Source organism: Myotis nattereri, assembly GCF_964212035.1.
Source record: "Myotis nattereri genome assembly, chromosome: 1".
NCBI classification, from domain to species: domain Eukaryota; kingdom Metazoa; phylum Chordata; class Mammalia; order Chiroptera; family Vespertilionidae; genus Myotis; species Myotis nattereri.
This window is the reverse complement of record NC_138075.1, coordinates 48,363,814-48,390,932: the sequence shown is the minus strand read 5'-3', so window position 1 is coordinate 48,390,932 and position 27,119 is coordinate 48,363,814. Positions and strand designations below refer to the sequence as shown.

At 54.7% G+C, this 27,119-nt stretch overlaps 2 protein-coding genes across 2 annotated transcripts in view; one reads left to right on the top strand and one right to left on the bottom strand.

Annotated features, from left to right (window-relative positions):
* Positions 1 to 20,996, top strand: part of APH1B (aph-1 homolog B, gamma-secretase subunit) — a gene marked incomplete at its 5' end in the record, with an annotated part of 60,384 nt that extends 39,388 nt beyond the window's left edge. Inside the window, one exon of the mRNA XM_081094447.1 lies at positions 20,943 to 20,996. The remainder of the gene's footprint in view (positions 1 to 20,942) is intronic.
* On the bottom strand, positions 3,468 to 27,119 carry CA12 (carbonic anhydrase 12; the record flags this gene model as incomplete). The annotated part of the gene is made up of 9 exons (XM_081089249.1): positions 3,468 to 5,872; positions 7,005 to 7,092; positions 17,156 to 17,282; positions 18,504 to 18,661; positions 18,889 to 18,952; positions 19,817 to 19,912; positions 22,334 to 22,476; positions 23,275 to 23,454; positions 27,038 to 27,119. The coding sequence occupies 9 exons, from the start codon at positions 27,117 to 27,119 to the stop codon at positions 5,797 to 5,799; spliced, it is 1,014 nt and encodes a 337-aa protein (XP_080945375.1). The 3' UTR covers positions 3,468 to 5,796.

Genomic DNA, 27,119 nt, shown 5'->3' with positions numbered 1-27,119 from the left:
AAAAGTTAATATTTGAAATGAGTGAACTCAGGCAGAAATAATGACTTTGACTTAGAGTATCGAGAGGTCACATCCAGCCAGGTGAATAGAGATCACGCAGCCTGGGCTCCCACCAAGTTTCTAGATGGACCAGGAGGATAAGCTCTGAATGGACCTGCCAGAACGGGCGGGTGTCATCTGGCTGAGGGTGGGGGAGGCGGGCGGGTGTCATCTGGCTGAGGGTGGGGGAGACGGGCGGGTGTCATCTGGCTGAGGATGGGGGAGGCAGAAGGGTGTCATCTGGCTGAGGGTGGGGGAGTATTTTTCCTTTTTTTTTTTTTTTTTGCAGGTTTATTGAGTTATCATTGATATAAGAGAAATGGCACATATTTAAAGTGTAAAATTTGAACAGGTTTGACATATGTGGAGAAACCATCACCACCATCAAGATAATGAACACACCTTCACCTCAACCATTTCCCCTGCCCCTTTGCAATCCCTTCATTCCCCCTGTCCTCCCCACCTCATCCCCAGTCAACCACTGATCTGTTTCTGTCACGATAGTTTGCATCGTTTGGGATTTTATACAAATGGGATTATACTGTGGATGTGTGTTCCTTCTCTCCAGTTCAGCCTTAGGAAAAGGGAGGGTTCAATGAACGTGGCCTTGGGAACCTGCACTGCTGCATGAAGAGGCGAGGGTACCCTCCCAGGCGCTGGGCTGACTGCTTTGCTCACTTGCAGTTGCCACTCCTTGGTCAGACTTTCCTGAACAGTGGCCAGGGTTTAATGTTACCAGTCAGATTGGAGGCAGGGGGTGGCTGTTGACTTTCCAGAAATCATTGGCAGAGACGCTTTAGTGCCTTTAGCCTGTGGGGTTTTATGAGGTTACGGCATGATGGAGATCAGCACAGTAAATTCTATTACAAGAAGGTGTTTCCATGTCACTGGAGCTGTGGAAGCTGTGCAGATCCTAGCACTGCAGGAGCTGTGCGGCCTTGGCTTAGCCCAGAGCCAGAGCCCTGGGTTCGTTTCCCACCTGTAAGATAAGGGCCTTGCTCCCTCTTGCCTGGGTTGTTGGAGTGAAGGTGCATTGAAACAGTCAAAGGTATACAAGTGAGAGGCAATACTGAAGCCCTGGGTGACCTGCAGTCATAATGATATGCTGACCTGGTTGCAATAAGTTGTTATGGTGAATCATTCCATACCACAAAGCACTTGGGCCCTTCTCTCTGCCCAGTCATTCAATGATGAAAGGGCATGGTGAGGCATGGGACCCTCCTCACCTCCCCCCCGCCCCCACCCTGGGCCATGCATACCTGCCAGGCCGTTTCCAGTGTGGACATGGATGGTGATGCCAGAACAGTGCCCACGGCACAGGTGACACCCGTTTCCCCGCAGGCAGCCCCAGAGGTCTGGTTTCCTCTCCTAAGTGGGTCCCAAGACTTCTCCCCCCCACCTCGAAGGAAGAAGGGGACTTGTTCTAACAGAGGCACCACTAACAATTCAAGAGGTGCTGGTCCCCTGGGGGCTGGAGTGGAGATTACCTTGTCAGGTGCAGGAATGTCGGACCGAGGAGATGGGGGTTGGACAGGCTGCAGTGAGCCCTGGGTCAGGGTCCCACAGCATCAGGTCCCTGGCAATTAGCCGGTGCCCTTGTGTCCACAGCCAGAGCTTCCCCACAAGGCACTGGGACGCCCCCCCCCCCCCGCTGGAGTCACTGCTGAGCACCTGGACCCCAGGCCATGGCCCAGAGGCATGGCCAGGGCAGGGAGATCTGGGGAGCGCTCCTTCCTGAGCCAGGGAAAGAGGTGGAGGGGGCCTGCAGCTGGTCTGAGGTCAGCTGGCCTGTTCGCCTTGGCCTGATTTTCCACCTGCCCTCTTTCCTTCCACCCTTGCCCTCCGTATCTGCCTCCCTGGGTCCTCCTAGCCTCTGTCTCCCACCCCCTGCCCCTCATGCCAGTGTTTATTTTTGAGTGAAAGTCCTCCGGGTCTAACCCTCTCAAAGGAAGAGGCCAGTGTTCCACATCCGCACGGTGGCTGTGCTGCCCTGGCCACATGGGCGGACGGAGCACTGGAGTGTGGTTAGTGAAATGAGAGAGACTCCGTTTATTTTATTTTCATAAGTTTAAAGCTGATAATTCAGTTATTTGGAAAACTTCTGGGTGTGTTTGGAGCAAGTATGTGACTCTGCTTTTTGACTGTAAATTTTATGAAGTCTAAATATAGATAAAATGTTTTCAATGAAAGCGTAGCATCTGAATTGAGATGTGCTAGAAGGGTGAAATCCACACCAGATTCCAGACACGCTGCGAGGAAAAAACCACGAATGAAATTCTTTCATATCAAAATATTGATCACATGTTGAAATGGTAGTATTTTGGATCTACTGGGTTACATAGAATAGAGTAAAATTAATGTCACTGGTTTCTTTTACCTTTTTTGGTGTGGCTACTAGACCTTTAAAATTTCACACCTTGCATTATATTTTCCTGGAATCCTGCTGGGCTGTGTGCTTAGAGTGCCCTTTTAGCTGGATTTCGATGAGGAGGCAGTGGCCGCATGAAAGAGGACGGGAGTCTCCGCGGCCGGCCTGTGGCTCTTGTCACCACACTTGCCGGTCCTCACTGCGAGGGAAGGGAGAGCAGGGAGTGGGGGCGAGGGCTGGGGGGCAGGTGGGGGGTGACTTGTGTTATACCCATCTCCGCCCTGGGGCGACGGAAGTGAGAACCGGGAGCTTTTCTAAGTAAGTCAGGTACACAGTGATGGCCTGGCTTCTTTAGCAAACCAGACTCTGAAATCTGGATTTGGACAAAAGATGGCACAGAGGGTGATAGTGTGTTTTGTAAAAAGAATCCAAAATAAGGTCACATTCAGGCAACCAAGAGAGGCTACCACCTACGAGGTATGATATCTGGTAAAGGGACAGAAGACCCGTTTCCTGTGTTCATGGCCCTTTGGTTAAGAATAGCTCCCTCTTTTCCAAGCATCTGTTTATCTCTGACTTAGTTTTGAAGGCTCTTTCCCTGATCGCTCTAGACCAGGGGTTGGCAAACTGCGGCTCGCGAGCCACATGCGGCTCTTTGGCCCCTTGAGTGTGGCTCTTCCTAAGCCTTAGGAGCACCCTAATTAAGTTAATAACAATGTACCTATCTATATAGTTTAAGTTTAAAAAAATTGGCTCTCAAAAGAAATTTCAATCGTTGTACTGTTGATATTTGGCTCTGTTGACTAATGAGTTTGCCGGTCACTGCTCTAGACTTCCTGGCTCCGGGTAAGCGGCTGGGACCCTGGGCTGCAGGCACCGCAGGCCTCCACCTGCAATAGCGGGATGGAGGACTCCAGTGTGTGCGCCTTCGGAGCCAGGTGCTGAGACCTGGAGGCGAACGGCATTGCTGTTCATTCTGATGGGTCGCTTGTCACCCGACCCTGGGAACTGCCGAGTGCCTTGCTGATAGTGCTTTACCCTCACCTCCAGAAACTCAGTCTCCTGTGAAAAACTTTATTTATAATTTCTCATATTTACAGTGTCTTCATTACAATCATTCTTACAATAAATACATAAGTGCTAAACAGACCTTCATCACAGTGGCCGACGCTCCGTCCCAGGCACAGGGACAGAGGGGTGCTCCCCAAGGGCCAGCCAGGAGGCGCTCAGAGAGCTTAGTGAAGGGGAGAAGAATTTAAGGTCTGAACTTGAAATGCCATTAATAGTCAATGCAGCAAAATCTTAGAATGTCTATTAAGAAAACAGGTGCAGGTTTTTACTGTTTTATCAGAGGATACTAAAGAAACAAAACGGAGAGACTCCTGACCCCGACTAGTGAGAGGCGACGAAGCCAGGCCTTCCCGCGTGCCCTCCCCCCACCCAGGTTTCCCTCAGTGGCGACTGGTGTCAGTGGGTCAGTGAGAGCCTGAGGAAAGGCTTCCCAGTCCCATAAGGATTAGGAGGGAGGTCGCCTGTTGGATCTGGGAGCCTCTGCTTGCTTCCCCAGCTTTGTTTTTTCTCAGCCGAGAGGCCCAGGAAGCCAGAGCCTGGGCTGTGCTGGGGGAAGGGGGCAAGAGAAACGCCACTGCTCTCACCACCCAGTAAATCTCTCTTCTGATGAAAGCCATTGCCAGGTACAGTGATCTCTCTGTTCTCGTACAAAATTCATCTACCGAAGGCGTAGAGAGCTTTTGGCGTCGGTCCCACTGCTCTGGAGTGGCTGCTGTTGGTGTCTGATGGGCCCCGTTGGGCCGAGGCCAAGAAAGCTTTGCCTCGTTCCCGTCGCTGGTCACTGGGCTGTCCCTGCTGCCACCTGACCAGCATCAGGTGCGCTGGCGGCAGCATGGGGGGCCGGCCCAGACCCCAGCCCTGCCAGAGGCCTCGCGAGCACCCACGTGTCCCAGGCGCCGCGGGCTCATTTGTAACTCCGCCAGGCACACGAGCCCCAGGCCCCAGCCCTGGCGTCACTAGGGAAGTCGTGAGAGCAGAGAGTGGCGAAGACGTACGTGTGAGAGTCAGAGGGCGAGCAGGAGGGGAGGAGGACAGAAAGGGACCCGTGCTTCAGGAGGACATTCCATGCTGTCAGATGAGGCTGGGGACCAGCGGGTTCTGTGAACTGGGAGGTGCTGACCTGAGAGGCTGCGGTGGGGCCCCTTCTCGGGCCTGGGACTCCCTGGGCTCCTGGGCTCTGGCATCGGAGGGGACAGTGAAGGAGCTGTCTCCTCAGGAACTGCCTTTGGGACTTGGGGGGAAGACCATGAGGGGTCTTTGGAACATTCCTTTGGTTTGGTCCCTGCATCCCATGCTGCCAGCCCAGCACAGGTAACTCCCTGCTGTCCTACCTTGAAATATCTTTTAACTAAGCTGTGGCTCGATCCTGAGGGTCAGGGAAGTAGCCGAGTCCCAATCCCACGAAGGAGGCAGAAATGAAATTTAGGCCAAAGGGACAAAGCTCATCAACCACTTTGCTTCTGCCTGTTTCCTAGGTTCTCAGAGCGCACGTCCGCTCCAGGAGAGAGAAAGCAACAGCACATTTTCAGGGCTGGGCCAATTACTGACAAACGCTACAGAGCATAAACCCTCACTGCCCTGCGGGCGGGCAGGCGGGCGGGCTCGGGCTTCCTAGTCTGACCTTCTCACACTCACAGCTTCCAAGGTTCCTCAGACCGTGTCTCCCATGCTCTCTGCAGTCTAGGCAGCATGTCTGACCCCAAGGACAGGACTGGGAAGATGCCTCTTCCATCTTTCAAAGAATATCCCCTTCCTTTTGTCTCAGGCACCTTGACCCTGTGCCTGTGCTCCCCCCCCCCCCCCCCCACCTGCCCGGGTGGCAAGGTCAGACTAAAAGTCCTGTCACAGCAGGAGGATCAGAGGAAGACAACAACACCGGCTTCCCTGAGGCAAGACGTGAGTCTCCAAAGCACAACGAAGTAGAGGGCGCACATGCGCACACGCTGGTGTGAAATCTTGGACAAGGAGCTGACCTTCCAGGACTTTCGAAACCACACCTGAGTGAAGCCCTGGAGAAGACTGACGTTCAGTTATCACAGCCCCACAGGCGGCGTGGGGTGTGTCCCCAGAGTCCAGACCTCTTCCGGTCTCACAGATGAAGCACACAGCTCCGAGTTCCAGCTCCTGGGCCGAGCATCAGGGTGGGGGGCACCCAGCTAGAGGCCCCCACAGGTCTGGGGTGTTTGTGGGGTGAGCTGCATAGAACCTTCGGGTAGTTCAAGTGCCCAGGGAGCCGCCGTGATGAAAGCCCTCCTTCACTTTTTTGCCTAAAAGCATCCAAAGCGAAGTCCTCCCTCGGCGCCTGCAGCGCCAGGACCTCAGGCGTGGGCCTCCGCCTCCTTCCTGAGGGCCGGCTTGTAAATGACGCCTTTATTGCTGCCACCTTTCTTGCTGCTGGAAGGAGAAGGACACGCACAGCTCATTAGTCAACGAGGGGAGAGAGGCCGAGCGCAGCCTGACTCAGCTATGAAACGAGGCAAGTTTTAGGGGCCAGATTCCTGTCTCGGGACCTTTTCTGTTGGTTTTCGGAGGGAATGGCGGCAACTAAGCATTAACCAAAATGGGACCTGTTCATTGTCCAACTGTTCTTTTTTAACACCTGACAATACTAGGCCTGCGTGTGGGAACCAGCACTCGTTACCACCCTTGCTTCAAACCTTCGACTTCATAGCAGGGTTCCTGGCAACCTCTTTTTTCATGCCAGGAAAAATCAGTTGGGTTTTAGGGGAAAAAAAATAAACAGAACAATGAAATAGGAGCAAAGGGCACTATAGCTAAAGTGAGTGAAAAATAAAGTTTTCCTTCACTTTTCTTTTTGGATTCATAAAAGACAAATACCATATGATTTCACTTCCATGTGGAATCTAACGAACAAAATAAACAAAATAGAATCGTACTCATAGGTACAGAGAACGGACTGACAGCTGTCAGGAGGTTTAGGGGCTGGGTGCAAAAAGTGAAGGGATTAAGAAAAACAAACAAACTTGTAGACACAGACAACAGTACCAGGGGGAAGTTGGCGGGGGGGGGGCGGTGGTGGTAAAAGAGGGTAAAGGGAGGATAAATGGTGATGGAAGGAAACTAGACCCTGTGGGGTGAACACACAATATTCAGATGATGTATTACAGAATTGTACACTTGAAACCTATTAACCAATATAACCCCAATAAGTTCAATAAAAAATATACATATAAGAAAAGAGGACACACCAGATGTAAAGATCTTGGAAGACAGCCTTGCTGCTTACATTTAGGCAAATGGGACCCTGCCCGCCCCCCGCCCCCCCCCCCTCCCATCACCCCCACAAAGAGCTTTCTTTGTCCAAGGTTTTAGCCACAGCAGCAAGGCTGGCAGAACCTCCAGCACAACGACCCTTGTACAACCAGCATCTCATGCAAAGGAGGCCTGAGCCAGGGGTGTTGGTACCGGGCAGGGGCTCTTCACTGTGCAGGCTGCCTTCCCAGACAGAGTCATCCTCAGGGACACATACGCCAGCCACTCCTATTTCAAAGCAAAACCAGCTCACCTCTTCTTCCTTCTGAAAAGCCAGATGAATACTGCCAGGACGATGCAGAAGCCAAGAATGCAAGCCAGGACCACCGAAAGGATGATTCCTGGGGAAGAGGCAGCAAACACACGTTACATTTCTCCCTTCCCCTTCCTCTCTCCCCACAGCACACGGGTGTGACATCAAATGACAGGTACATAATCATCCACCGGAAGGTACAATTTCCCCATCTCTGTTCCCAGGTTCTGGTCTTAGCAGGACTGGCTGGAGTACTTAGAGGGGGCCACGTGCAAACTGTTCTCAAATTTGCACCAGGGGTTCTCAAATTTGCAGGGGTTGCAGGGGTTCTCAAATTTGCACCAGGATCGTCTGAAGAGCTTGTTTAAAATGTAGACTTTTTTGAGTCCAGCCCTCAGAGACTCTGATTACATCTGGGATGGAGCCCAGGAATCTGCATTTGTATTAAAGCTCCTCAGCTGATGCTGGTGTACGTGGTCCATGTACCACCCTTTGAGAAACCCTGGGCTACAGAATAAGAACTTGCTCCACCTTTGCTTGTTGGGTATAAGGCCCACTGGGATGCCTCTGTATCAGGGTTGCCCGCCGGCCCTCTCCCCCCCCAAGTTCCATTGCACAGTCCTAAACCAGGGGCCCATCCCCAAGGTCACCTCGCCAGTCCCCGACCTCCACAGTGGGCCCAGGCATGTTTTCAGGCAATGGCTTTCCACCATGGCCAACAAAGATCGGAGACAGGCTCTTTGGATGCACACATGCTGTACAGAGTGATTAGGTCTTTCATTAGGGAAGCATTTGATTGGCGGATCATCTTTGAATCAGAGAGAGACTTGAGGGTCAGACCCACAGTGTGAAGGGCCGGAGCCAGAGCAGCAGCACAGAGAAGCACAGAGGAGGGGCAGGAAGTGCCGCAGGCCCAGATCACACTGAGAGTCACAGCGATCACCCGCGGCAGCATGCACGGCCGGCAGCCACATACCCAGGCTCAGTCCTGCGTAGGTGAGGTCTCGCTCTTCGAAAGGGAAGGAAAAGATGGGAAGTTAACCGAGTCAAGCCGTGGCGGGCATGGCCAGTGTTTCGAAGCTCTACCTTTCGTTGGGTTGGAGGTATTAGGCAGACGGGGTGGAGGGAATTGCCCACCGAGGGGATTCACACAGTGACCCCTCCTTCTGATGTTCTTTGATCACAGCAGTTTCTCTGCTTGGGCCGGACTTCAGCTTTTCATACAAAATGGCCCAGGTGGCAGGTGAGGAAGGCTAAGCGTCAGCGTCTACCTGGCAGGCTGCCACCTGCTCCTCTGGTACCCTCCCCTCTTCCTCAGCAAGGAGCCAGTGATGTCAGGCTGGCGGGGCTGGCAGAGCGTAGCTGGAACCTGTCCCCACACTTCTGCTCCGTCCCCAGCCAGTCTTGTTGTCCTGGTCTGGTTCTATTATTCCTCTGGCCCCACTGGATAAACGAGAAACTCCTCCATACCAGCCTCCCTTCTGTGCCAGGTGGGACCAGGGGCGTGTGGCTTCTCTTAGCAGTTATTGTTGCAGATAAATGGGGCGAGTTGGGCGTCCTCAGTGGGGCTGAAACAGTGCCCAGTGTCTACGGTGAAATTCCGTAGTGAGCCTATGGGGGACCTCCCCAGGGGAGGGGCATGGTGACTCCATCTGCTTCCGTAGGACAGGGAGCCCCGTCCTGAAGACTTGGGGTGCCCCAGCCTGCTCCGTCCAGTTCTTAGAACCACTCATCCTCCTCCCAGCAGGGCCTCCATCCAAACCCAGCCTCTGCTTACACACCCCTCTGGTCTGGTGGCTTCTCTGATTCAGGAGGAACTTGCGGCCTGTGTGTGTGGGTGTTTGTTCCAGTTCACAGTGGAGGCAGGAGTTGTGCAGGAGTTGGCTACCCAGCCTGACACTAAGGCACTGAGACCCTGGGCGAGCCCTGGCCAGGTGTGAAGGGCCAGCAGAGGGCCAGACCCTTACCCTGGGATCACTTGACACCCTAGGGAACCAGACCCGAGACAGCCGGTGAGGTTCTGCTCACGCTTTCTGCCATGTGACCAGCGCCGGGCTGATTCCCTCGGGGCCGCCAGCCAGTGTCCTTTCCTGCTATTCTGCAGTCTCATAGTGAGTCTGCAGCCTCCTGGGCCAAGGCCGGCCCTGGAGTCTCTGGTCTGACTTCCCAGGTGGTCCCGGGAGTTGTAAGGATGAATGGCCGGTGTGGCGAGGAGCTGTCCTCAAGCACAGGGGGACCTGCTCTCTGGGCTCTTATCAGCCACCACCGGTAGCCCATGGCCCCCCAAGTGGCTCCCCGGCCTGAACACAAGGGCCCGTGTGTGGCCTGGGAGGCACTCACACACGGCTTTCCCCTGGGAGCGTGTCGTGTTTGTGCAACTCATGCTTGTTCCCGCTCGGCTGCGGCCTCTGCTCTCGGGAATTTGGTATTGGGTGTGTTTTTCCTTTTAAGGTACCTGGAGGCGACCAAGGCCTCTAGGATCTTAAAAACAACCACCACCCAGAAAACCCCCAACTAGTCATGGTTGTCTTTCTAGGCCTTTCAATGAAATACACCTTTGTTCTTTGTTCCTAAAACTCCAGATGCCTGTGGTACCAAACTAGTTCTCACCACATGAGACTATAACCAGGAAGCCCGACCACTTGGCTAAGCCGTCCAAACCGGACAGTTCCTACTGTCGCCACCTTCACAGTCACCTCACACGTCCTGGGAGCCACCGGCCCCGACAGCCAGCAGGGCTCCGGGGCTGGAGGAGCTGCCCCGCGCCGTGGCCTTGGGGAGCGGGGCAGCCTGTGGGGGCCGGGCCTCCGGGAATGGGCTCCTCTCAAGAGCCCCGCTGGGTGGCTTGTCTGGAGGGAGAGTCCCTTTCCCGGCTCCCTGAGCGGTGCCTGTGCTGCACTAGGCCCGGTGCACAACGGCCCGATTTTCTCCGGGGCTTGGCCGGGCTCCTTGCTCCAGGGCGACTACTTGTCAGGGCCCAGGTTGCGCCTCCGTGGAAACAGTGAGAAGAGAGCCAGCACCACGACGAGGGGCGCCCCAAGACCGGGACAGAAGCTCTCAGCCGCGACTTCGATGCAGCTTCAACAAGGCAGCTTGACTGAGCAAGCAAAGAGCGCCAGCCACTCCGCAAGAGGGATGGGGGCGAGGCGCCACCTCCTCAGACTTGCGCCCTGCAGAAGCCCAGGGCAGGAAGGTGTTGGGATGCTATGCCTGCCTCCTGCCCCACCCACCATCACAGAAGCAGGGCTTCTCTGCAGAGCAGGGTGAAGCCACGGGGCCGGGGTCCCATGGCAGGCAGACACCAAAGCATCTACGAACTAAAGGGAGAGGGGAAGCCAGGGAGACTCTGGGGTGCAGGGAGAGCTGATGGGGCGACCGGAGAACCAGGCCCAGAGAGAGAAACCAACGCCTGCACCACAGCAGCCTCTGGGATGCTGCAGAGAACAGGCGTCAAAGATGATGCCGGAGAGAAATTCATCTGCAGATGAAACACAGACATGGTTTGTTTCTGACGGTGAACAAGACGAGCAGTTCCCACTGAAGACCGGTGGGCAGACAGGAGAGACGGAGGCGGGCTGGCGGACAGAGACGGACACGAGAGCCCCTGGATGAGGACACAGAGGAGCTCCTGAGCTGCGTGACGGGGGGCACGCCGGGCAGACGTGGGGGAGCCGTCCGCGCTCCATCAAGTGCTCCGGCGCATGTCAGGGCGAGCAGAGACAGGGCACTGCGACACGCAGAAGGAAACCACACAGACACAGAACGGGACTGTCACATGCCTCGCCCAGGAAGGTACAGCTTAGAGAGATGGGCAGGCTGCCGGCCACGGGGGCACTGCTACCTGGTCTGGCTGGCTCAGGAGCTGCGTCTTCCACTGGCATCTCGCTGGACCGAGGGATGCGGCTTAACTGCTTTTGAGGTCTTCTGAGGCCTCAAGTGCAAACAGAAAAGTCCAGCCGAGGAACAAGCGCCTCCCTGACACAGCTCGCGGTTCCTGGAACAGGCCCAGCCTTTCCCAGGCTATTTGCAATTCTGTTCACTCAAACGGGATTTTGAGTAAAAAGAGATACAGTCCTCTTCAAAGTGTTAAAGTATGGACGGTTTGGGTAGGGGCCATGTTACCTAGTGAAAATGGAAAGAGGCAGGGAGAGTGGGGGTAATCCCATCCCGAATGGCAAAACTCTGACTGGCATAGACTCAGGTCAGCGACATGCTAGCCCTCATCTGGATGACGCTTTGGTAAGAAGAGCAAGAAAGAAGCCCTCAGTCATCGCAGAACATCACCGTCTTTGGAGGACCTAACCGGGGACTTTTCCTTATTAACACTACACAGAAATAATCCAGTAAAGAAGCAATTTCTACAAATAAACCGGCCAAGAAGATACTACGGGATTACCTGAGAGAACTGGTTTTCTAAGACCATGATAGGGACTAAGGGCCCTACCCTTCCAGGTTGCAGGAATGCATGCCCAGGAGAGGGAGGCACCCCGCTCTAGGGCCTAGGCGCGGGCCAGTAGGCGCAGGCCAGTAGGCGCGGGTTACAGTGCCAGCCCGGGGTGCTTGGTAACCTCCCTGCTGAAGGAATGATGGGTGGTGAGACTGGGGCCTGTGTCCTCCTCAGGCCAGGGCAACGGGAAGCCTGGTAGCATCTCTAGGCAACTCCCTCCCAGGCCTTCAAAGCTTGGCAGCTAAGTGCCCATCTCTAGTTTTTCTTAAACAAATGAATGGATTTTAATGCTGTTGCCAAATTGATAACAAAGCAAAATAAAGATAAAACTAAAATGTAACAGTCCGCCAGGCTTATGTTCAAATCATTCTGCAGAGAAGACACTGGCGAGGGGAGGGGAAGGGAGACGGATTGGTTACATTCTTTCAAACTCATCCTGAGCACCAGGCACAGTGCCAGGCACAAAAAGCGAGAAAGACACCAATGGTCCCTGTCCGTACGGCGCCTGAAGTGTGCGGACAAGTTAGACACTTTCCTGTTTCCGTGTGGTAACAAATCGCCCTGCGGCACACTCAGAGTCAGAGACGGCGCGTGACCCCGGCTTCTCTGAGGGAGACTATGAGTCACCGTCCGGGGATCGGGGAGACTTCTGGGAGGATATGATTGGAATTGGGCTTTGAAAGAATTTTCCAGGTGGAAGAGGCAAGGGGCCTCCCAAGGGGAATCGTGTGGGCGACGTAAATGGGGTGCTCACACGGAGACAGCTGCCATGTTAGAAGGGGGCTGGCACCGTGTGGATGGGTGCCGGGGAGACGGTGCTGGACAGGGGAGCCGGGCCACCTCGCCAAGGCAGCGCCAGCTCCCGGCCTGACCCCTTTGCCCACGTCGTTTCTGAGCACGGTCTGCTCCGGGCCAGGGGCTTGTTGTTAGGGGCAAGGTGACGCCCACGCGGCTCTCCCAGGAAAGCTGCTCTCTGGGCGTTCCCCTCAGAGCCGGGCCTGGGCTGTGCGCAGAAAGCACGCAGTGTGTCACCCTAACCAGTGGATAGAGCATTGGCCTGGGGACTAAAGGGTCCCAGGTTCGATTCCGGTCAAGGGCATGTACCTTGGTTGCGGGCACATCCCCAGTAGGGGGTGTGCAGGAGGCAGCTGATCGATGCTTCTCTCTCATTGATGTTTCTAACTCTCTATCCCTCTCCCTTCCTCTCTGTAAAAAATCAATAAAATATATTTTAAAAAAGAAAGAAAGAAAGCACGGGGTGTGGCGACTGCCTTAGATGAAGGGACTGGGACTCACTGCTCAGCACGTTGATGATTTTGCTCCTGACCCGTCAGCCCCCGTCTCCAGGGGCAGCTGGAAGGCAGGCGCCCCTCTGGCCTCTCAGTGGAATACTTTGGAAGAACGGATCCTTTCCCATCTCATAGAGTTTATTTATAAATAGGAACTTGGAGAAACACAAGGTCAAGAACCACATAGCATACATTCTGGTCTCGAAAAATTAGATAATTAGCCATCTTAGCTTGGCAAGCTTTTGTTCTACCTCTTTTTTAAAGGTTTTCTAAACTACCCGGTTTCCTTAGGGTCAAGCGGAATCTGATCGTGCTTCTCCACAGAGATGCTGTGGGTGAGCCCCCCACCCCACCCCACCCCACCCCACCACCACTGTGCAGCGCTCTGGTCTACCTGCACCTCGGCCGGCTCGGGTCCCACTGCGGGGCATGCAGTTGCTCAGCGCAGGCCCACTAAAGACAGGATTATAGAAACTCTTTGGCTTCCTCTTGTCCCTCAGTGTTGAAAACAGGGCCAGACAACATGAGTGCTCAGGTTGGATGGGCTCTAGCTTCGTCGCCCATCACCATCTGGACCCAGCGTCGGTGTCTGAGGCCAGGAAGAGTCAATTTGCAGAAACCAAGAACTGGGCCCCTGGACCGTGACTCCCCTGCAGGCCCTCCCTCCTCACGGGGGCATCGGGCTTCCTGTGAGGCAGGCGGGGACGGTCCCGGATGTGCTCCGCTCCCCGGGTCCCGCCTTCCGGACTGAGCCTTGTTTCCCCGCTTCAGTCCAGCTTTCCATTTGTGTCACTTAGTGGAGGCACCTCGTAGGAGCGGCAGATGTGCCTGGCACACCTGGCACCGCCCCGCAAAGAGTGGGCACTGTGACCAAAGGCAACGACGAGAGAAAACCTTGTACTAAGGGAGGGAGGGGAATGATGAGGGGATTCTAAGGGAAGTTGCTACCTGGGCGGAGTCTGGACCCTGGGACAGAGGTTTGTAATCTTAAGGGTGAATAGTTCGCTCTCACCCATTTCTCTTAGCCTTGGACATACCCGATTATATAAAAGAATACACAAGTTCTAAAAGAATATGGGGCCCAGAGTCCCTCTTGGGCTTGGTGGTTTGACGTGAGTAACCCCAGCCTTATTGTTTCAGGAGTAACCTCAATAGAGTCAGCACCAGGGCGTGTGACGTAACGCTCTGGAGTCCTGTGGTAGAAAAGTCACTGCACGCTCCTGGGGCAGTAGTTCTCAGCCAGGGGCAACTGCCCCTCTGCCCCCAGAGACATCTGACCACGTCTGCAGGCAGTTTTGGCTGTGACAGGTCGGGGGCTACAGGCATCTAGTGGGCAGAGACCAGCTGCTGCTAATGCTGCAGTGCACAGGTCAGCCCCACCGCGAGAATCACCCGGCCCCAAATGTACGGGCTGGACAGCCCTGCCGCAGGGCTAAGTCAGGGGCACACTGCACCCCCTTGAGGACAGGACCCAGTCCTGTCCGCCTTTCTGAGCACAGCCGAGGAGAGGGCAGGGCCAAGTTAAAGGACTCCGTCCCAGTCGCTCTAATCTGGTTCAGTCTCAGCTCCTCCTCCCAGTCCATGCACTTTCTCTCCCAGAGGATTTCCTTAGCGTTACTTGTCTCCTGGCAACGCTTCCAACTCTGCTGTTCCCGGTAACTTCCAGAGAAACCCTGAGGGAGCCGCGCCTCACTGCAGACATGCCTCGGAGAGAGTGTGTGCGAATAATCAAGTCCAAACCGCTCCAGGCTCTCCCTGAGCAACAGGCTCACCCACACACCTGCAACCCCCGCACACCTGCAACCCCCGCACACCTGCAACCCCCGCACACCTGCAACCCCCGCACACCTGCAACCCACACACACCTGCAACCCCCGCACACCTGTAACCCACACACACCTGCAACCCCCGCACACCTGCAACCCCCGCACACCTGCAACCCACACACACCTGCAACCCTCACACACCTGTAACCCCCGCACACCTGCAACCCCCGCACACCTGCAACCCCCGCACACCTGCAACCCCCGCACACCTGCAACCCCCACACACCTGCAACCCACACACACCTGCAACCCTGTCTGAGGCAGCCGGTGTGAGAGGGCCTCGTGAATGCAGTGCCCTGGTTTGGGGCTTCACTCTTGTGGGGCTGCCTCCTCATTGCTCCTTGGTAACAGCCCCGGTTGCTGCCCGCATCCTTTGGAAGTGAGAGGGAGAGGAGAATTCTGGCCACGTTTCTATAATCAGCCTCCAAATGAACAGGTTTGCCGTGGACTGCCGTGGAGTCCCACTCCAAGGAGAGAGCTGGGCCCAGCCTGGGCTCTTGCCAGCAGCAGCTCTGGGTGAGCCGGGCAGTGCGGGCAGTGGCAGCGCTGCATTTGGGCCTGGATCTTGACGCCCTAAAAGCTGGGACTCGGTCTGTGGGCTGCTCCCTTCACCACCTGGCAGTCTACTGAAGCACCCCGCTACACCCCCGACGGCACTGCCCACTCTACAAGCGCCAGCTTAGACCTGAGCCGGTCTAAGAAGATGGCTAATTACTCCCCACGCCACAGCGTATCGTTACAAGTGGGCGTTACTTTGGGATGCCAGCCTCAAGTTCCTGCGTGGCTTCTTCTCATCCTCTGTAACTGCCCTCAAACACTGTCCCTGCAACGTAAAGGCAGGATGGGAAGCCGTTAGTGTCCACTCAGGATCAGCGCATCAGCCTGGAGGGGTCGGCTCACCAGGCCGCCTGGGAGTCTACGGCCGAGGAATCCAGGGCCAGTGAGGGACATAGTTTGCCCACATCATACATTCGGGAGGAAACAAAGCGAGTTCTGGGGAGCATTTGTCACCCTGGCCCCTGTGACGTGTATAGACGAGCCCAGAGAAGAGAGCCGATTATTATCTCAAATCACAAGCCACGTCCACCCGGTCTACATGGGCAAGTCCCTTCTCTGCAGGCAGAGTCCTCAGGTTTGTTTAAGAGATGAAGAATTTCTATTTAACCTTTGACACTATATACTCTGTTTAGAGGAACAGGAAAAGAGAAGGTTATATCCGGTTAGACCCCAGAGGGAGAATCTGCACATCTGAGGCTTTTAAGGAGCTCTCTTAGTCACATCACGTACATTCTCAATTTTCAGGAAGGTCTGTGGTTCACAGATTCCGTTTTCAGGCCAGAAAAAGGAGGAAAAAGGGGGAAATCACCTTAACTAGTGGTATCTGGAGAGAACACAGAAGATAAATTCGTGGGCAGTTCTTGATTAAGCAACTGACAGAGAAGGACATGCTAGTGACTAGAGGTATGGGTGATTCAGAAGGGCATGCTTCTAAAGCTTTCTGACTAAGGCTTTGAAATACAATCTTCAAATGTTTAACTAAGCTTAGTGGATGATATTTATAATCTCACACAATAAGAAAGGAACAAAAAAGGCGGACCCGGTGAGGCACGGAGAGCTGATTTTCTGGCACATGGGTTAATGGGAACGTCTTGAAATACAAACACCTGGCCCAGTTTGGCCACCAGTGATGTGTAAGAGGGTGACGTGGTCCTTCCACGCACCTCCCTGACCACTTGAGGCTCCCAAGGGGGGAAAGCTCACGCCTCTGCAGCGAGAGAGTAGAACTGGGGGTTTGAAGAAGGGCGTGGGCCCCGGGAGTGCCTCCTGACCCCCTTGTCCCAGACCCCTCGCCTCCTGCAGTGTCGATGGAGGTGCCGAGCAAGTAAAGATGGTAAGTGTCCTTCTGGGGAGTTATGGGTCTGGGTTTGAAAGGGAGAGCGGGTCTTTCGTAGTAGGAGGAATAAAGCAGACTGTGGGTTTCCTTCAGGAGCCGCTGTGTGCCGGTGCCCAAGCAGCTTCCGGGGGAGGAGGCCGAAAGGCAGTGATGCAGGCGTTTCCCTGCCTGCCGGGCCCGCCCCACTGGACCGCGAGCGGCTGTGCCCACAGATGTGCCTCCTCCCAGAGGAGACCTGGACATGGATGGTGCTGGTGGCCAACCACCCAGCAAGGCGGGCGACGGGCCTTGGGGCTCAGAAAGCCTGGAAGGAGACGTGAGCAGTGTGATCGCGTGAAAGGGGTCCACCATGTGCCTCAGGAGAAGGGGTGGGTCTCCAGAGCAAAGAGGTCCCGGAGCATTCTCTCTCTCCCAGCTGTGGGACACTCCCAGGCTGAACGAGGGCTCCGGTCTGTGCGCCTGGAGGCCCTGGCGTGCTCCCTACAAAGGCTCAGGGGAGTCAGGGGCACGAAGGGGGATCTCAGTGAACCTCCCCCCTCCCCCAGCCCCCACTAGCTCCTCATGCACCCTGGTTCCTTTGGCGGCCAAAGTGCTCGTAACCCACCCAAGGGCATTGGGACAAAGCCTGAGGGGGGGGGGGGGGGAGGCAAGGAGGTCTTGGCACCACACGCCCCCCACGCCCTGCATGTCCTCACCTTGTTGGAAGGAGATGTACACCAGCCTCTCATCAAACTTCTGCACCCGCCGGAAGTTGTTGACCATTCCCCTGGGGGATGGGTCGCTCTCATGTGTGCAGTACAGAGCTGTCTCCAGAGCCAGCAGCTGTGGGAGGGGAGCACACACCCTCAGGCAGAGTGAGGGCTCCCTGGCCTGACCTCAGGAGGGGGCACTGCCCTTCCCCCCACACAGGGCTTTGGCAGAGCCTCAGTAGAGAGAGGCGGGAAGGCCAGAGAACGGCCCCTCCCCTGCAGGCCTCTGGGTGACAGGCACGGGGTAAGGTGGCTGTCTGCCCACCTCCCAGGCTTGGGAAGGTTGGTGCAGTTACCTCCAGGTAGTGCCTGCCGTCTGTGTGCGGGGAGGGAAGCCTGGGGTGCTGGAGGGGCTCCGCTCTCCCGAGCCTGGTTTGGGACCGACTCTAAGTCAGAGGGGCCTGGGGCTTATTCTGATGTGGCTTCCTCCCATCAGAAGGAAGGGAAAGAGGAGACAGGAGTTGCTCAGGTCATCTGATTGCCAGTCCCATGGGTTTTCATCTGCCCACATGGATTACAGAGTGTTTGCAAGGCAGTTTCCGGGTAGGATGTGACTGCTTCCCCGCACGTTTCTCCCCTTGATTCACCACATCTTTATTCCTGTCTGCCTACTTGCTGCCTTTATCTAGGTTACTCAGATCGGTAGCTCACAGGACAAAAGGAGCCACTCTGCGGGGGTGACGGTGGGCTGGGCCGTGAGCCCCGGCTCCTGGCCGCTTCCTTCTTGAATTGAGGCTGCGTGTAGAGGGCCGGGCAGTGGCTGGAACTCTTGGCTCTGTCACTAGCCAGCGGTGATCCCGCAGGTCTCCTCAGATCTAACCCTCACTTTCATCCCCTGTACGATGAGAGGGGCTGAGATGACTGCCAGGCTTCTGGCCCTCCCTCTCGCGCTAGACTGTGAGCTTGAGGGCGGAGACCTTCACTCCCTCATGGCAGCAGCCCCAGCTCCCCAGTTCCTGAACTGATTCAACCTGACCCTGCCATTATTCCCACCTACCCGCCCCCACCCCCACCCCCGCCCCCCTGCAAAGGAACCGCACTCCCTCCCACCTGGGAGTGAACACCATCCACCCTGGGATATCGGGGGAAATGCAACTTGGCAACTCTATTTATAGAACGGGGGAGATGGATTCGTTTTCCTTAGACTTGATAGCCCCACACAGCGCTTCCCGGGCGCCTGTGGCATTTGGGAGGTTGGAGTCGTAGCCAGTGAAACTCTAAGCGAGGAAAGCAAGCCCTTGGGGAGGCCATGGGGGATACCGGTGGCCTCTGACGAGGAGGGGCCAACACTCACCTGCTCCTGGGAAATGTGCACAGGGTTCCGGAACACCGTCCAGAGCACCGTGGGGTTGCAGGGCGGCGTGGTCAGGGACCCTCTGTAGCGGTAGTACTCGGCCGGCCGCTCGGGCAGCAGCTCTTCAATGCTGAAGCCGGGAATGTGCACTTCTTGGCCTGGAGAGACAGGTTGGGGGATGTGTCGGCCTCGCTCCTCACAGCAGAGGAGCAGCTGAGCATGTGACTGAGCCTAGAAACGTGGAGGAAACTAGCCCCTTTCTGGGCCATGGGACCCAGGGGCCTGGACCCAGACACCTGCCCTCAGCATTCGTTTTTCTTCAGGTCACACGGGAGTCACTACATCCGCCCCCACAGAGGGCGAAGCAGCGCCCAGGACGCCTCACCTCTGTACTTGACGTGCTGAAGGTGACTGAAGATCTTGTCGTAGGAAGGACTGAAGGAGCCCACCTGCAACAGAGACAGGGCGGGTTGAACTGGGAGAGATTTCTATAGGCTGAGCTGGACTGACAATGGCAGTGGGAGGGCTTGGCTGGGGCCACGGTCACTGCTGCCAGGCCTCCCTGAAGAATGCCTTTACGAGGACAGTTACGATGGGTCTCTAGGCTGGCCCGGGGTTGGTAGAACGATCCTGCCTTCCTGTAGCTCAGGATGTGCTGTTTCCACCCAAGGCGCTGGGCTGGAGTGTCCCAGGGCAAGGGGTGTAGCCGGTGCTCCCGATGACCCGCTGTGCTCCCGAAGGCTTGTTCTCTAACCAGAACTCGAGGGAGGGAGCCTGCGCTCATGCCGCCAGGCCAGGCAGTGTGCATGTTGAGAAACAAGGCACACACTGTCTCATTAGGGGAAATACTGCAGGGGAATCGGGAGAGGTTCCCATTCTCTGGGACTAGGAAAGAACTCATTCCAGGATGGAACTTGGATGCCTGGAGTTGTGTCAGGGGTCAACGCATTTGATGGAACAGAACTGAATGATTCCTTCTTCACCACCACCACCACCACTACCTCCCCCCCCCCCCCCCCCCCCCCGCACACACACTCTCTCTCTCTCTCTCACATGTCCTGTCCAACTGGGCAATTCCATCCCTTACACATTAGGGATGGGGACTAGGGCTCATTTTCCCGATGCCACGAAGGACATGCCCCTTTCTGCTGCTCAGCCACAGGAAGTGCTTCCCCCAGGCCAAGAGAGAAGGAACTCTATGGGGAACACCCCCCTGCTCTCGAGGCAAGACACGGGTTGCATGGAACCAAACGCCGAGTCTGATGTCATCCCAGCTTCAAACTTCACGTAAAACCCTTTTTAACATCTCTTACCTCGATGAGAACAGCTAGGACAGCGAGGCCGTCTGACTCGTTACTGGCGATGCTGGCGTTGGGGTACAGGTCCGAGTTATAATGGACAATGTGCAGCTGCAGTGGGCGAGAAGCCACTATGAGGGGATGGGCGACTCATGGGAACCTCTGGCTTTTGCAAGAGACTGGAGTCCCATGGGCAGGACCGACCTCCCCCCCAGGTAGATCACGCCTCTCAGACCCTCCCCTCATGGCCGCCACAGTTTCCCTTTTCCCTCATTCCTCCCTGCAAACTGCCAGGCCAGACTGTCCACCTTACTAGCTCATTGTATCCCTGTGTCTGATATCCTGCTTGGAAAGTACCAGGTGCACAATAATGTTGAATGAATGAAGAATGAATGAATGATCAAATGGGTTTTTATACTAGCCTAGAACTTTGGAACACTTCTCCCTCCTAATTTTCCTTACTTGTTCTGGAGCCGGGGCAAAATGGCCTCATGTGTCTGGCCCCTATGCACTTGATCTGGAAGCAGTGGGGGCTGGGGCAGTAAACCTCTAACTGTGACTTAATTGTAATTGTATCCTCAGTAGGACACGCATTTATCCCTCAGGTAGAGAAAATCGCAGGTCTAATATTTGGTCTCAAGTGAAAACAAGTCTAGGGAAGCATTAAGACATTGTTGGGACAAATTCTGACAACGTTTATAACCTGCTTTTTAATCCTAAAGATGGTGTCATTTGTTCTCCAAAAAACCATCTTAGCAAACAGATCTGTAGGTTTGACACATGCATTTTTGTTGATTCTTTGCCTCTTTTTCCATCTTATATGGTTATATTTAGAATTCAAGAATATTTTATTAAATACAGCTCAAGTTCAATGTTCAAATACAGCTCAATGTTCTCCACTTTTCAAGTGGCCCTTCCTAATTTTTAAAAATTACATCGAACTATTGCTTTTTTAATGTGGACCTCTATTCAGAATTTCTTAGGGGCTCCTACTTCACCATCTTCCCCCCTCCCCCTCCCCGAAGGATGCAGCCTCCCCTATTGTCCAACACCATCCTTGCCTGGCATCGCTTTGACAAAAGGAACAGAATCCTATATGGTTAAAACCCCGGAGGTCCTAGAGCCTTATTTCTTTTTACAGCTGACCTTTGAGCTTGTGGGCACTGTGTTCAGACTAATCGAGAGGAGGTGAAGATGAATACAAACGGAGGGAAGCCCTGCCGCGAGGATGGCGTTGTCTTACACACACTCCACCCAGAAGAACCTCCAACTCCCAAGGACCCTCCATAGAGAACCCGCCACTTTAGGGTTCACCTGATGCACTGTCTCTGTTATTGACATCTATGGTCCAACTTCACCAGGCTCTTGGCCTGATGATGTGGCTTAATAGCAGAAAATACAATAACTAAAATATTTTTAAATGTCCAAACCCTCCCGGCCTACACCCTCACTCCTCTATTCCCCAGGGGAAAGTAAGGGCCTCCACTCGGCAATTAGCCTGGAAGGACTCGCAGTCCTGGGGTTTCAGAGAGGAGCCTGGCCTGGAATATGTGCACCTCCAGCAGTGCCATGCGACTGGGCCAGGATTATAGTCTCTCCACATTCGGAGCTCAACCTGTAATTAGCCTGAGGCATTAAGCAGTTCAGCAATTAAGAACAGAGGAGAGCGGTCTTGTCAGTATTTACTGTGGGCTCCACTGGCTGATCAGTTGTATTTACCTCCTCGTACTGCCCTGTAAACATTCAGAACACACCCCAAGTTCAAGTCCATGGGAGCTCTGACATAAAGCAACTCTCCCCTCTCCCACCATCGCACCGCCACGCCTCCTCCTGTCTTCCTTTGCCTTTTGGGTTAGTGCTTCAGGCTAGGTAACACAGTGCTCTGCTGACACCCCAAGCTGTCCTCGGTGAGTCTCTGGTTGCCATCATGCTCTGCACGTTACGATGCCAGCCATCCCTTGGTTTGAGGCCGAGTAAAACAGTAGCCCTGGACTTGGGTCCCAAGTTCCAAGCACAGCCCATGTTCAGGGACAGGAAAGATGGGACGGGAAAGACCTGTGCCAACAACACGGCATGTGGAGAAGACTGAGAAGTTGGGGGGGCAGTTAGCCCAGGGTAATTCAGCAGGGGGTGCATCAGCTGGACGAGCTGGTGGGATCTGTGCCAACAGAAGGGCGATGTCTAGAAAACGGGCATATGTGTCCCACCGTGCCCCCTGGAGCACTGCCTTCTGAGCAGCATCGCTCAGCAGACGATACAAAGACAAGCTCAGCCTGTTTAGGAGAGAGAGGGGACCAGACACCGCAGACGAGCCGCAGTGTGGCTGGATTGGCTACACCGTCCTGTGCTGCTCACGGCCGGGTGTGGCTGTGGAGAGCATGAAGGCAGAGCCCCCACCCCCACCCATCACTGATCTTACAGCCCCTCCCGCCCCCACCCCCATGCTCTGGTCTTATCTGCACACCAGCCAAGGGGAAGAATGCCAGATCACCCACCCTGGGCAGCTTCTGCCAGCCTGGCCGCCCCACTCACCTCGGCAGCGAAGTGCTTCCCACCAACAGTGTGCTCGGAGCCGTGGGGGTCATTCTGGTCCCCCCAGTGCAGGTGCAGCTGTGTGGCACTGTAGCGGGATGGCAGGCCCTGGATATGCATGCCCGGGGGCAGCTTCAGCTTCACTGCGGGAGTGGAGAGGTGACCTTCAGGGTCAGGAGACAGCACCTGCTCGGGCCCCATTCAGGGGGCAGGTGGATACAGCAAGGTGGCGACCCGGGAGACACAGCCTGCGGGCCAGGCACAGGCCCCCTTCCCTGAGAACATCCCTGTTTCACTAAAGCTATCCCAGCGGCACCGGCACCTTCCTGGTTCCCCTGGGAAAATGGAAACCGATGGCAGGAACACTGATACTAGACCAACGGATGCTCGTTCACATGTCCATGCATCGCACACCTGACCGTGAAGGCAGAACCTTTAATGAAGCGCCTGCCAAGCTGTAGAGTTCTATCACAGCAACAATAGTAATTGCCATTTATGAAGCATCGACTCGATAACAGATCCCAACATACATACTCTCCCGTCTTCACAGTACCCACCCATATGCCCTTTTTCCAGGTGAAAGCTCAAGCCAGAATTCAGATCCAGGCTTGTCTGACTCCAAAGCCTGGGTGCGGGCCCGCAATGAACTGTGTGGCTCCTTGAGTTCATGATGCCCAAGAATTCCCTCCCACGCCACAGCCAGTGGCCAAAGGGGCCTGTCTCCCCCCCTCCCCCCCCCCCATCCCAAGACATGCACTTCTTCTGACAGGTGTTGCCCTGGCAGAGGGGCTGAGCCCAGGACCCCCAGCACCCCTGGAGGGAGTGGTCTGGGCCCCTCCCCCTGGTGCCTCAGTGGAGCCCCCTCCCCGGCAGATGGACGAGGGCAGGCAGGCAGCCTAGGGAAGCTGGACACCTGCAGGTCTCTGGGGTCTGTCCCTCACCTGAGTGGCCGTTATTGGTCAGGGTCAATTGCTCATTGGCAGACACGTTATAGCCCTGGAACTCAAGGGGCACCAGGCTGGCATCGTACTGGAGGATGTCACTGTGCAGGTCTATCGGGGACTGCATCAGGCCCCCACAAGACGGGTAGCTCTTGGGCCAGCTCTTCTCCCCGGCAGGACCTGGAAGGAGAGATTCAAGCCCAAGGTTTAATCAGTTTTCCACAAACAATTTTTTTCTAACCTTCTAATTCTGCGTTCAATAGAATTACACCTTTTATCTTCTTACTCCCCAGAGTTCTGTTCTCCGAGGCCCAGAGATCTCAGCCTACAGAATTAGGTCCAGCCAATGCCCCAGTCCACTTGCTGGTAGTGATGTGGGGAAAGGACTAGAGCAGCAGACCAGGGACTAGGGCCCACCAGCTCTGCTTTATTCTGTACGTTGTTCCTATTTCGATACAGCACATCCTCTCCACATGAAGACCTGTTGACTTTCACAGTCTACCTGTTGTGAGCAGGGATCGCCCTGGGCCTTAGGGCCTCCAGGTTGCACAACAACTGGAGCCCCTGCTGGCCCAAGCATGCATTCTAGCGGGAAGAACTTATGAATCTGCTGGGACGCCCAGGTGGGAAAAATCGGTGTCGGACTGACCGCAGTGCCAGGTAGGTCTTTGAGGCTAATGGGTTTACAGGTATAATCTTCCTGAGAGGAAACCCTTGAAGATATTGGCTCTTGATACCCACAGCCAGGGTAAGTACAGAACCCAACCTGATAGGGATACTTTTCAAACATCAAGTAATTACAGGCCTGGAATGACAGAGCAACGTGCAAGGTTCACACTGAGAAAAAATAAGACGGTACTACAAACTGATTATTACGACCTCATTGACAAACTATCAGTGAGGAGGCAGACTTAAAAATAAACCCTCCATGGCCCAGGCCCCCTGATGACTACCAGGTGATAGTCCTTCCTCTGGAAATGAAAATAAATAATCCCGTCCCACGGTCAGCTAAACCTTCTCGCTCCCACAGGGGAAAGTCTTTAAAGAATGTAAAAGCTATGTTTAAAAGATTATCTCCATGGTAATTAAACAGATTTCAGGCTGAGGTTTCTCCAGAAGAGCAAATAATTGGCATGTCACGGCTTGTTAGAGTGGATGGTGGTGCCCTGTGGGCCCTCTTGGAGTTGGGAACCCAGCATTGCCTTCTGGGGTCCATCCATCAGTGCTCAGCACAGAGAAGGGTGGTAACTAGAGCAGAGTAGGAAGGAGCACCACTGCTTCTGGGGACCCTTCCATAGACAACACGACGGTGAGTGCGTGTCCTGGCCCTCAGCACCTCAGTTCCCTGCACTGCAGTCTCTAACCAGGAGACCTCTTCTGAGAGTAGGGAGAGTCAGAAGCAAAACTCAGTGCTGCGAGGAGTATGTCCTAGGTCTGGACGCATACAGTAGAACCCTTCTAGAACCTTCCAGGCTGTCAACCTTTGCATATACCTTTTCAGAAATGCTAGAGCTGGAAGGGACATCAGAATCTCCACTCCAACCTTTCACTGGACACGTTTCCTCACTTGCACACGTCAGTCAGAGTTTCCACTGAACTATGCTGTTTTTGTAGCCAAGGCCTCAAAGCGCTGGACTCAAGGCAACTCAACTGCACCAAGATGGTGACTGGGGAGAGGCTGGAGGAACCGAAGCAATGGGGCAGCCGGGGGAAGACAGTGATTCGGCTGAGGGCAAAACCAAACTCTTCAGGGACAGGAGGGAGCAGGGAGGTGTCATGCAAACCCTAAGGGTCAGGAAGAGGCACATGGAGTGGGGGCAAGCCCTCCAGAGGAAGGCAGCCGCCTTTTCTCGCTCACTGCACCACCTGGGCCCACAGTCCAGGTGGCAGAAGCTGCCAGATGGGCATGAATGGAAATTCTCAGGAAGTAAAGAAGCCATGAGAGGACTTCTCCGTGCACACGTGACTAAAGGGAACCAGGTTAGAAGAAGGACTTTCTTTTCCTAGAGCAGAGGTTTCACAAAGAGAGCCTTTTCATGGTGACTGCCCCAGGAGCTCCTTGGAGACTGGGCCATCTCATTTTCATCTCTGTGAACCCGGATTGTGATGGGGGCCACACACCTAACAGGCATTTAGGAAACATTTTCCAAAGAATGAACAATCCCGGAGAACAGAGAGCTTGGGAAAAAGCTTGGAAGAATTTTTCTCCTTTATTTTGTTCTAACTACCCTTCCTTGGACATTCGGCTGAATGAGGTGTTTGGAGACAGGAAAAGACTAAGGTTATAAAAGGCAACAGTGGTGGCCAAACCTCCCAGGAAAGAGAAGCAGCTCTCTTGGGCCAGGACAGTCCGAGAACCAGATTCTGGCACCAGCTCAGTGACCTCCAGCCAGTGACATCCTGCCCAAGTCTCCTCTGCCCTGCGTACAAATGGGAGGATTGGACAGCATGTTCCAAGCGTCCCTTCTGCCTCTCAAGCTCTGGATTTATTAAGATTACTAGAACTAAGTGCCTTCACCCTCTGAATCAGGCGAGTTTGAACGAGTTGGAGAGGGTTGCTCATGCCACAGCAGCTCCTGGGCTTGTGACAAGGAACCAACTATGGGAATGCAGTTACAGGGCGCCGCTACTCCGGGGCTGGCTGGAGAGTGGGCAGCATCTGCATCAGGAACCTGCCCTGGGTCTTGGCTGCCGTCCACAGAGGGCATGCGTCCATGAGCACCAGTCACAGGCCCTTAGATAAGAGGGCTACGCCTGCAGCTGCTGATGCAACTGCTGATGCTTTTTTATATATAAGGTATTAAAATATATATATTGATTTCAGAGAGGAAGGGGGAGGGAAAGAGATAGAAACATCAATAATGAGAGAGAATCATTGATCGTTGCCCCCTGCATGCCCCAGACTGGGGATAGAGCCCGCAACCGGGGCATGTGCCCTGACCAGGAATCAAACCATTACCTCCTGGTTCATAGGGCAACACTCAACCACTGAACCACGCTGGCAGGGCTGCTGAAGCTTCTTTATTTATCATTGTTGTTGTTTTAATGGTCTAGAGCTCCTTACAGCTCTACAACTCTACCATATCAGCAAGGCAAGAATTGCCCCATTTTATAGATGAAAATGAGATGAACCGATTTGCCCAAAGTTAGACTTTGGCTGAGTTGCCCTGCCTGAGTCACAGGACCGACATGCCCTCTGTTTCAGCATTTTCCCAGGAGATTCTGCGCACCCGTCTCCTCCCTTCCTGTGCGCTCCTTGAAGACAAGAACCATGGCTCACTCATTCCGCCTTGACCGCAATGAGCAGGCCCTCACGTGCTCACTGCGGGATTTTCTCATGCTAATTGTGTGCTTGTTTGTCCCCAGGGAAGCACACACCTACATAATCTCCTAGCTTCCCATTCCCAGATATAATTTTTCCCCCTCAAGTTCAAAATTTGCCCTCCTAGCTTTCTAGTTAACATGTATGACAATTTGTTCTGTCTGGGACCTCACTGGAAAAGAAACCCGGTCGCTGTCCTGTAGCCTGGGAGATGGCCTGCCAAGTATGGGCTTTATGGCAATTCCTGGGACCCTCCACCAGCAGGTGATGGCTGGTGTCCCCCTCTCACATGACTGGGGACGTTGTCAAAGCAGCCTCCATCTTTGTGGCTTGTAAGTGAGAACAAGGTGCCATGTGGGTGGGCACCAGGCAACTAGTCTCAGGGTGTCAGCGGGAGGCTCCTTTCTGCCCCCAGACTCTGTCTGGCAACGTGTGACCCACCTCCACAGTAGCACCGGCCTCTTTGCTGGTAGTTGAAGCTCAGGCTGTAATTTTTCAACTCAGTCTCAGCTTTCACACTCAT